Genomic DNA, 9626 nt, shown 5'->3' on the forward strand with positions numbered 1-9626 from the left:
ATTGTTTAGGTTCTCCTCTAGGTTATTGGTTTTCACCTTCATTAATTAAAAACAAATGTCGTACGATCGAAAAAAAACGGCGTCGTCAAAGACTACTGGAGAATGGCAATCGATGATAATTTTGACGAGGCCAATCTCTAGACGTACAATTACGTACTTTACTTATTAAGTAACGTACAAGTACAAAATTCCTTAATACCCGACACTGGTGCGGTCAATACCTGAGAATATCTTTATTACCTATTGGTATACGTTGGTTATTGTTCTCGTTGGTCCCATTTTTTGCCATGTCACACTTCACACTGTACACAACAAAATGCATTTATAATGAGGGTCTTGTGCTATCAAGCATTAAGAAATAGAGACTATAATAGAAAATAGTAATTCAAAATTCATTTGGGATTCAATCATTGTCCGCTATATTCAAAAAAGTATTTTGCCTAATTCCTTTATTATAAAGATCCTTATGTTAAACCATTTATTTCAGATTGAATGTATAGCAACTGATGGGGTACATTTAGCCAGCGTGTGTTTAGGCGGTCAACTGAAAATCTGGGACAACAGTACGGGAGAACTAGTTAACGTCATAGACCGCAAATCCTATTTCATAGACGAAAGCGACAAATTCGTCAACGAATGCGACGATCCGTCCGATTACGAGTCAGCATCCCCTCCATCAACTGATGACGTTTTCCCCAAACTCACCAACAGGATAAACACCGACTTCTCCAGCTTCAAACCTAGAACGTCAGATGACGCGTTCGACGCGCGTTTCGAGTTCTACAGGGTGTTTAAGTTTCATTATAGTAATTCCAAGTCCAACGAGGCAGCTGCTGGACAGTCCAGCTCTAGTAGGCAAAGACAGATCAGCCGGCAGGATAGCAACAAGTCGAATAATTCCAGTAGGAAAACCAGCGACTGTGGCAGTGCGAATAGCAAGCTGTCTTCGGTGTGGTGTATGGATTATGTGGATAATTTAATTATTATTGGTTGTGCGGATGGTAGGCTTGAGTTGTGGGAGGCTACCAGTACTAAAGTTAAGGTAAAGGTTTCTATAATAACTATAATAGTGTGAATCAAAACTATGTATGTAGTTTATATTAAGTATATTAAGGTATAAAAATGTTGACATTTAATTTCAGTGTATATTTGAAGATGGTAACCAATCAGGAGTTACCAACGTGAAGATAGTGGGTTCGAGAATTATCGCAGCTAGATTTGTGCGTGGTTCTTTAGATCTCCTTCAATTGCAAACATTCAACCAGGGCAGGCCTGTCGATTGGAATTTTACCTGTGCTTACAGAAGGACGCATATCCGCACAGGATCGATGGGATCGATTTCAGAAAGAGATATAAAGAATCAGGTAAAATAATTTAGATTTTAACAAAAGTGTACAATTTTTTTAATTTTTTTTGAAAAATGTAAAATCAATTATATTTTTTATATGTTCCTGTACATTTATGAATCTTCGTAAACAGACTAAAATAAAATTCTGACCTATTTTCTCCTTTCACTTTTTTCAGCATTTTGCTACCTATAGGAAAAACAATAAAATGCACGTCATAAAAATATAGACAAATGCACGTTTAATGTTGCCACGGTTACTTTTAAATTATATAATAATTAATAAATTATTCTGAAAATTAATTAAAAAATATAATTTTTGAATTAATTTAACTAATAATAATTTAATTCTTAATAATCGGTAATTCTTAAAAAAGTAAAAATAAAAAAAAGACACTATATTCTTAATTTTGTCACGTGACTATCACCATAAAGCCTTTTTTATCGATTTTTCTATAATTTGTGGTCACAAAAATAATATTACGTCATGTGATGTGACATCTGTCGCATAATTGTGACAGTTGTCGAATGTCACAATGATTTTTTTTTTGTTATTCCTTTTGGAATAACTAACTTTTTTCTAGAGAACTATTTTCGGCGGATAAAAGTAGAATCGTTCTAGTTTGACTTTTCGTTTTAGGGGGCGCTAGTTTTGTACAAATTGGCAAGAAATAGAGTACCTACTGATCTGTATTTTTTATTATCTATGACTCATAGATAAAGGAACTAAATTTAGATTGGAATGCTCGGCTTCCCGGTAAAGCGTATAATTGTTTTGAGTCCCATACGTTGTACGGCGCTGCTATAGCGGTTGGTAAAAAAACCGCAAACGGTCAGAAGCTTCAAAAATTATATAATCTTTCAAAATTTAAACCGCCTTCATTGAAAAAATACCGAAAAGTGAAGGTTCCTATATACAGGTTATTAATTTGTTTATTACTCGCGGCAAGAGCTTTATGGTTGAAATATAGCAACCTCGGCCCGCTCGTCGAGAGACGATGCGACGAGACGAGTCGGCAGCTTGGTACTCATTTGGAATGTAGGCAGTGTTGCCATTCTGTAACCCCAATAAGTAACAGTCCAGTTAACAATCTGTATATTGAAATTAATAATAATTATAAAATTGAAAAAATACCGAAAAGTGTTTAAACCGTCTATTTTCAAAGTAATTATTGCTATCTTGCGAGTTTAATTTAAATTTGCAGGTGTTATGTCAATTATCACGGGTTAAACCCGTGATAATTGTGAAAAAGTGGCATTAAAAACTTAAAAAGCTGTGTGAACTGTGAACTGCAAAAACCATCGTGGATCGTGGCATAACGTTGATTTTCATACATGTCCGTATATAAAATAAAGTTTCTTATATGCAAGACACTGTATTTTATTTAAAAAAATAAAAGAAAATAATAATAAATATGAATAAATAATATTTGGCGACGTAATTCCAGAAAAAGCCGAACCGCTCCGAAATTATCAAAAGCTTTGGGTCGCGACCGTTGCAAGAATAGCGCCAAATAGTATTTACATTGTCCTTATGGACACTTTCCAATCTAAACTTGTTTCATTTATCTCTGCTATGACTCTCTGTTTCAATGGCGATATTACCTAATTCTATTCGATATTTATTTCAGAACGATTCCGAGGAAGACTTGAAGTGCTTCAAGCTACTGAGCGTAAAGGCACATCAACAGCCTATAACGTGCCTCGATTGCGAAGGAGGGAGAATAGTGACTGGCAGCCAGGATCACACCCTGAAAGTGTACAGGGTGGACAATGGCGACCCCGTGTACACGTTGCACGGTCACTGCGGCCCTATCACCTGTCTGTTTATCGATAGGGTGTGTCCGGCAACGGCCGGAAGCGGATCGCAAGACGGCATGTTATGTGTTTGGGACCTACTTTCAGGTACGTAGAAAATAATTTTATTTCTTGCTGAATTAATATAAGCTTATGTTAACGGGAATTAAGATGCCGTAATTCCCTCTACCTTTTATAATACCAGCAGTTATTTTAAAATATTTCTTCAAATATAGCAACGAAAAATAATATCGCTTTTACAATATTTCAGTTTTTATTTACCGAATATATTCGGAAGTATTTGTATTTTTTTAAATTTTAAATTATCAAAGTTTACTATAATTTTAACCTCTTTCTTAACATTTCCGAGATCCCAATGTGACCTTCGAATTTGGGACATCCTGTATATTTATCTCTTTTATATTGCCCCATCTACACTTAAAGTTTTACCTGTCAGTCTTATCTGTTCAGTCCATGTTCAGTCAAAACGTTTTAAGTAGACTATACTGCGGCCTTCCCATCTAAGCTGTGAGAGGATTTATGTTCCAGTACTGAAGGAGAGAATATCGAATTGGTATGGTTTGAGAACATAAGTTCTTCTTTGTTTAGGAGATAGAAGTAATACGCTCAACAAAACTGTCATTCTACCTGCACTGAAAAAATATAAGTAATATAATAGCTCTAAAAGCCTAAAAGGCTCATGGCTTGATTGGTTATCTTTCTCCATTTGTTTCTATCTTTCGCCTTTATTCTCCGCCCATCCACTCTTATCCTTCTCAAGTCCTCTTCTACATCCTTTTTCTATCTGTTGCTCGGTCTACCCCTCCTTCTCTTTTCGCAGGTAAAACTTCCAATGTATACATTAGTTTTTAATCCATCTTACCTGACAGGTAATACGATATGCGCAGAGGGGGCTTAAATCGTTATTTACTTTCCGTTTTAGGTATTAAACTTCTTTTTTTCAGGGACGTGTATGTACAGCATCCAAGCGCACGACGGCTGCATCATTTCCATAACTTATTCGGCGAGCTACGTAATCTCACTAGGAATAGACGAGAGGCTGTGCGTTTGGGAACGGTTCCAGGGCCACATCCTCAACACCATATTGGTGGGCCAGGTCTTCTCCAATCACGTGCTAATGCTGGCCCCACACTTGGCGGCCACCGGCAGAAACGGTGGCTTGATCATATGGGACGTGCGCAACGGTGAATGCGTCAGAAACATTACGTTGGGTAGGGATCCTTTTGTGTTTATTAATCAACTGATTCTGTTAAGGGACGCGGTTTTGTGCGACTATGGAAAGCAGCTGAGAATCGTGCGGTTTCCATTGATTACTCATAAGTTTGATTAGGATTGTGACAAATGACTTACGGAGAAACTTTATTCTTTAGGAGTTATTTATTTTATTCATTAAATAAGAATACCAAGGAAGGAGCGTAATTGAGATCCACAGATCTTTGTTCTGTGGAACAGTCCAGGGTATCCTCAGCATGGAAAAATGACAACTGTCACTGTCATGTATTTACTCATTCGACAGTGTATATATTTACTATAGTGTGCCCCTTGAGTTTGTCCTACCGGGCATTTCCTGACAGGTCATTTTTGGATGTCGTCTGTCGAAATATTCCCTACTGATAAAAGAAAGTGTTGTCAATGCATGAATATGAAAATTGTGTTAAACACCTACCTTAGTCTTTTTATTCAATGATTTTGTTATCGCACCTGTACCAAATACTTAAAAGAAACTAATGTGTTTTTCTTTGTTACTTTTATTAATTATTAATATTTATACATCTGTAAATAGTGGTAGCTGCGAGCGCGTTGAAAATTGTAAATTAGTGCTGTAAAACATTATTTCTAACGTATTAAATTGTTTGGTAAAGTTCTTAAAGTGAACAAAATAATTGTGCCTTTTACATGTCTAGAAGACGTTAAATAATTGTTTTTATCTTTTAATCACTGTTTTTAATTTAAGATTAATTTATTTTCAAAATATTTTGTAATAATAACGCTTATTTTATTATGTATGTTAATTAGTTTAGTATTTTGTATAACATATTAAATAAAACTATTTTAATTAAAAAATATATATTGATTTTTTCTCAAACTAGTAATTCCATTAATTCCTGCCAGGGAATATTCCTGCAGAAATAATTAAAATTCCTGTAACAAAGTAAAATCACCGACACGCCTATGGCATTACTTTTTTTGCTTTAAAAAAATACCATAACAAATACCCCCAGAAAAAATAGTCTAAATCCAGTCAAATCAAACAAAAAATATTTTTTTCACTTTTGGTTTGGTCAGGGATGAGTGTGTAATAAAAGAATTTTTTACACAATGTAATATTTACACGTAACAATAAATCCGAATCATATATAAATAAATATTGTATATGATTAAAGAATTTATTTATTATTTATTCCAAACTGTTTGTCGTGTAGGTGACTATTGGACAACATTATGAAAAGAAGAGAAATGTAATTTTCTAACCATCGACCGTATAGCCCTGGCAGCTTAGGCCGTAAAACTAATAAAAAAAGAAGAATTTTCTGACTTAACCCTATAATTATTTTTAGTTTAAAAATGTTTTTAATAAATAAAAGTAATTATTTTACTCGATTATTGAATAGAACTCTAAACAGATCTATTAAGAGATATAAGAGTTCTAAACCAGGCATAATTTTGGGTATAGAAACTTCCTGCGACGATACTGGTTGCGGTATTGTCGATACCGAAGGGAAAATACTTGGAGAAGCTTTACATTCTCAACATTTAACTCATTTACGGTAAATCTGATGTAGAGGTGTTATTACTGAGAATAATTACAAACTATTTATATAGAAATGGTGGTATTATACCTCCTTTGGCTGAATCTTTACATAGACATACCATAGAAAAAGTAGTTCAGGATGCTCTAGACGCAGCTAATTTATCAATAAATCAAATAGATGCTATAGCAGCAACTGTTAGACCTGGTAATATCACCTTTATGTAATATCGGATTAAATAAGTAAAGCTTTATCTTTACAGGATTGCCCCTATCTTTACTTATTGGGACAAAATATGGAAAATATCTCTGTAAAAAGTATAGTAAACCGTTTATTCCAATACATCATATGGAAGCCCATGCTTTAACAGCAAGAATGTTTGATAGGAGTATAGAATTTCCATTTTTAGTTTTACTAATTAGTGGTGGTCATTGTCTTTTATCAGTAGTTGAAAATGTGGATAGTTTTCTGTTATTAGGGGAGAGTATAGACGATGCTCCAGGAGAAGCTTTTGACAAAGTAAATTAAAATAATAAACCAATATAGGTATATAATGATGATTTTTAGATATCAAGAAGGTTGAAACTTACTAACCTACCTGAATACTCAACCCTTTCTGGGGGACAAGCAATAGAGTTAGCAGCATCTCAAGCAACTAATCCTTTACAATTTAGATTTAACATTCCGATGATAAAATATAAAGATTGCAATTTTAGTTTTTCTGGTGTAAAAAATGTTTGTCTACACCATCTCTTTAGAGAAGAAAGAAAATATGGTAAAGTGTTAAAAAATATAAAGTTTTTAATCTAAATCAATTTTATATTTACAGATTTACCACCTGATGCTGTTCTACCTGATTACAAAAATCTATGTGCATCGTTTCTTTTGGTTACTACCAGACATTTATGTCACAGAGTACAAAGAGGGATAGAATACGTAGCTAAAAAGAATCTTATTCCTCCTGATAAACAAACTCTGGTAATTTATATACAACAATATAATTTAAGAAAATAATACATTCTATATATTTTTAAGGTTGTCTCAGGTGGTGTAGCATGTAATAATTTTATAGCTGAAGCACTGAAAATTGTATGCGATAATTTGAATTATAAATTAGTTAGGCCACCCCCAAAATTATGTACAGACAATGGTATTATGATTGCTTGGAATGGAGTAGAAAGGTAAATCTTTTTTGTAAAGTATGTTTGCATGTCAACTACATTTTAAATTATAGGTGGAAGGCTGGCATAGGCATTTATACTGAATTTGACAACATTGAAATAGAAAAATCTTCTCCTTTGGGAAAAAGATTAATAGAAGATGTTGTTAATGAAAATATAAGTTGTAACTGGGTGAGACTTTCTAAATTATATAAATCAAAATTAAATATAGACGAAGAAGAAAATGTTTTAATAAAAAATTAAATAGATTTTATTATTATAAATAAAAAATAGAATATATACAAGTTTTATTTTTTCAAATTAACTTAGGCCCTCTTTCCTTAAGTGGTTTGGTAACTTCTCCATATAAATCATAACTTTCGTTATTTTCTAACTGTTCATTTTCACTTACTACATCTAACAAAGTCCTTAACTTATTCTTAACAAGCTCAATATCACTTCGATCTTCTTTAGCTGATATTGGGATTATGTGTGAGAATGTTAATAACCTAGAGGGTCTCATATTTTCTTCATATTGGGATATGAAATCTAAAATATGGGACTTTAAGAATATAATTAATAATGAAAAAATAGATACTGACTATTTAATTCTTTTAATTGCCCTTTAATGTTGTTAAACAAATGTTCTGCACCCTCAGAATCCATCTTATTAATTAATAACATAGAAGGTTTATCTAGGAGTTCCTCATTATACAATTCCAATTCCTAAAGATATTAATAACTGACAATAGTCTGTATAAAATTTAATTCCAACATACCTTTGTTAAGAGCATTATGGTTTCTAAACAACTTCTATGTGGATACTGATGATTTAACTGAAAACCATTTATATCAACAATCATAAGCAGTAATTTTGTCCTTTCTACGTGTTTTAAAAACTCATGTCCCATGCCTCTGTTTCTATAAGCTCCCTCAATTAAACCAGGCAAATCTGCTATCGATATTTGCCTAAGATCATTATAATTTATGACACCAAGATTTGGTTTTATTGTAGTAACTGATAAAAAAATATTAAGAATTAAAAATCAAAAATAAATATGTAAGTATAAGCATACATGGATAACTTGCAATTTTAGGTTTGGCATCTGAAATAGCTTTTAATAGTGTACTCTTTCCAGCATTAGGAAATCCCACTAAACCAACATCAGCAATTAATTTAAGATCCAGTCTAATGTGATACACCTGACCTCTGGTTCCTAAGAAACCATTTTTTGCATGTCCTCCTGTTCCACCTTTGGCAATAACTAACTTTTCACCTTCTTGATTTAATTCACCTACAAATAACAATTATTCTAATACCAGTGATATAGTAAGAAAGCCTTAATTATACCTAATTTCTTTCCAAGTTCTGTGTATACAGTAACACCGACAGGCACATCAAATGTTACGTCTTCTCCTGGTGGTCCAAGGATAAAGTTATGTGAAGCGTGTTTTCCTGGTTTGGCCAGAAATCTTTTTGAGACATTGGATTTGAAAACTGTATCTAAAGTGATACCCTCTTTGGCTTCTACAATAACGTCGCCACCTTTTCCGCCGGCCCCTCCAAATCTAACAATTAAAAATTAACAAAATATAAACAATTTTCTAAAAAAAAATACTACTTGGGAAGCCCATTTCCACCGGCACCTCCGGACACGAAAATGCGTAGAGAATCTCTAAAGCCTTCTTTCAAATATCTTCTTGTACGTTTCTTTATTTTTTCGAGTATTATACGAGTTAAATATACCATTTTTGAATCGAATTTGTTGATTTTATTCTCATTATAAAAAAATAAAAATTGAGGTTTTGGGTTTGAGGTTACAGAAGCAGAAAATATTTACTTAGACCACAGATTACGCAAATAACTCCTATATTTTCTAATTCAGTATTTCGATTATATAAATATAGCTATAAACACATAAACCGTACTTCATGATCAAGCTACTAGTCAACAGATGGCGCCAAAGTCCCGAGTATTTTTATATTTTCGAATTGTCGCTCACGTTTATAATGGGATTTTTTAAAATATTTCATTTAAGGACTTCTTGTAAGCTAGCTGACTCAAAATTTTATAAGTTATAAGATTGAAAATTCGAGGCCGGTTTATCTTTTACCAATTTTATCAGTAATCTCGGCATTACTCATGAAAACTGAAACAGGTTATGGATTATCCTAAAAGGCGGAACTTTCATTAACGTATCCGCCCAGAGATTAATACAGAGGTGGGTTTATCTCTACGTATTGGCGTATTCGGTGTACTCACTAACGTGTGGCTATTTTAGCTGCAACGAATTAATTACTGCACAGTAACATCACTGAGAAATACGGGTAGGAATAAAAGACGGTCAATACGAATTATCAACTTGTACCTCTAGACTAGTAATAGATTCTTAAAATTATTGAAAGATCTAAATTTTATATTTAGAGATATATGTCTGTATTTTTATATATTGCAAATTGTTGTTGCTAAAAATGGAGAAAATATACCTACACCATTTAAAAATCATCTTATATAAACCTACCTTATATGTAATAAACTATTTTTTGGGCTTA

At 33.0% G+C, this 9626-nt stretch overlaps 3 protein-coding genes across 3 annotated transcripts; 2 read left to right on the forward strand and 1 right to left on the reverse strand.

Annotated features, from left to right (window-relative positions):
- The first annotated feature begins 451 nt into the window (after positions 1–451).
- Positions 452–4907, forward strand: LOC115887917 (sterol regulatory element-binding protein cleavage-activating protein-like). Its single transcript, XM_030907453.1, has 4 exons — positions 452–1042; positions 1143–1364; positions 2977–3250; positions 4108–4907. The coding sequence occupies exons 1-4, from the start codon at positions 467–469 to the stop codon at positions 4491–4493; spliced, it is 1458 nt and encodes a 485-aa protein (XP_030763313.1). The 5' UTR covers positions 452–466; the 3' UTR covers positions 4494–4907.
- A 792-nt stretch (positions 4908–5699) lies between these two features.
- Positions 5700–7378, forward strand: LOC115887718 (probable tRNA N6-adenosine threonylcarbamoyltransferase, mitochondrial). The gene is made up of 7 exons (XM_030907194.1): positions 5700–5931; positions 5987–6120; positions 6176–6432; positions 6481–6688; positions 6743–6891; positions 6949–7094; positions 7148–7378. Exons 1-7 carry the CDS (start codon positions 5729–5731, stop codon positions 7335–7337), a joined length of 1287 nt encoding a protein of 428 aa, XP_030763054.1. The 5' UTR covers positions 5700–5728; the 3' UTR covers positions 7338–7378.
- A 2-nt stretch (positions 7379–7380) lies between these two features.
- LOC115887726 (GTP-binding protein 10 homolog) lies at positions 7381–8908 on the reverse strand. The gene is made up of 6 exons (XM_030907204.1): positions 8696–8908; positions 8425–8642; positions 8150–8368; positions 7853–8091; positions 7676–7799; positions 7381–7622 (listed from the first exon to the last, which is right to left on the reverse strand). Exons 1-6 carry the CDS (start codon positions 8821–8823, stop codon positions 7390–7392), a joined length of 1161 nt encoding a protein of 386 aa, XP_030763064.1. The 5' UTR covers positions 8824–8908; the 3' UTR covers positions 7381–7389.
- Between the last annotated feature and the right edge of the window lie 718 nt (positions 8909–9626).

The sequence above is a fragment of the Sitophilus oryzae genome, unplaced genomic scaffold (genome assembly GCF_002938485.1).
Source record: "Sitophilus oryzae breed Bouriz unplaced genomic scaffold, Soryzae_2.0 scaffold_1165_pilon_pilon, whole genome shotgun sequence".
Lineage (NCBI taxonomy): Eukaryota > Metazoa > Arthropoda > Insecta > Coleoptera > Curculionidae > Sitophilus > Sitophilus oryzae.

Excerpts from the sequence above, each read along its gene's own strand:
- LOC115887917 (XM_030907453.1), top strand. The coding sequence starts at position 467 with ATGTTAAACCATTTATTTCAGATTGAATGTATAGCAACTGATGGGGTA. Across the intron at positions 1,043-1,142 it reads CTACCAGTACTAAAGTTAAG|TGTATATTTGAAGATGGTAA; the intron begins GTAAAGGTTTCT and ends ATTTAATTTCAG. Across the intron at positions 1,365-2,976 it reads AAAGAGATATAAAGAATCAG|AACGATTCCGAGGAAGACTT; the intron begins GTAAAATAATTT and ends TATTTATTTCAG.
- LOC115887718 (XM_030907194.1), top strand. The coding sequence starts at position 5,729 with ATGTTTTTAATAAATAAAAGTAATTATTTTACTCGATTATTGAATAGA. Across the intron at positions 5,932-5,986 it reads CAACATTTAACTCATTTACG|AAATGGTGGTATTATACCTC; the intron begins GTAAATCTGATG and ends CTATTTATATAG. Across the intron at positions 7,095-7,147 it reads GCTTGGAATGGAGTAGAAAG|GTGGAAGGCTGGCATAGGCA; the intron begins GTAAATCTTTTT and ends TTTAAATTATAG.
- LOC115887726 (XM_030907204.1), bottom strand. The coding sequence starts at position 8,823 with ATGGTATATTTAACTCGTATAATACTCGAAAAAATAAAGAAACGTACA. Across the intron at positions 8,369-8,424 it reads AGAACTTGGAAAGAAATTAG|GTGAATTAAATCAAGAAGGT; the intron begins GTATAATTAAGG and ends TGTTATTTGTAG. Across the intron at positions 8,092-8,149 it reads TAAAATTGCAAGTTATCCAT|TTACTACAATAAAACCAAAT; the intron begins GTATGCTTATAC and ends TTTTTTTATCAG.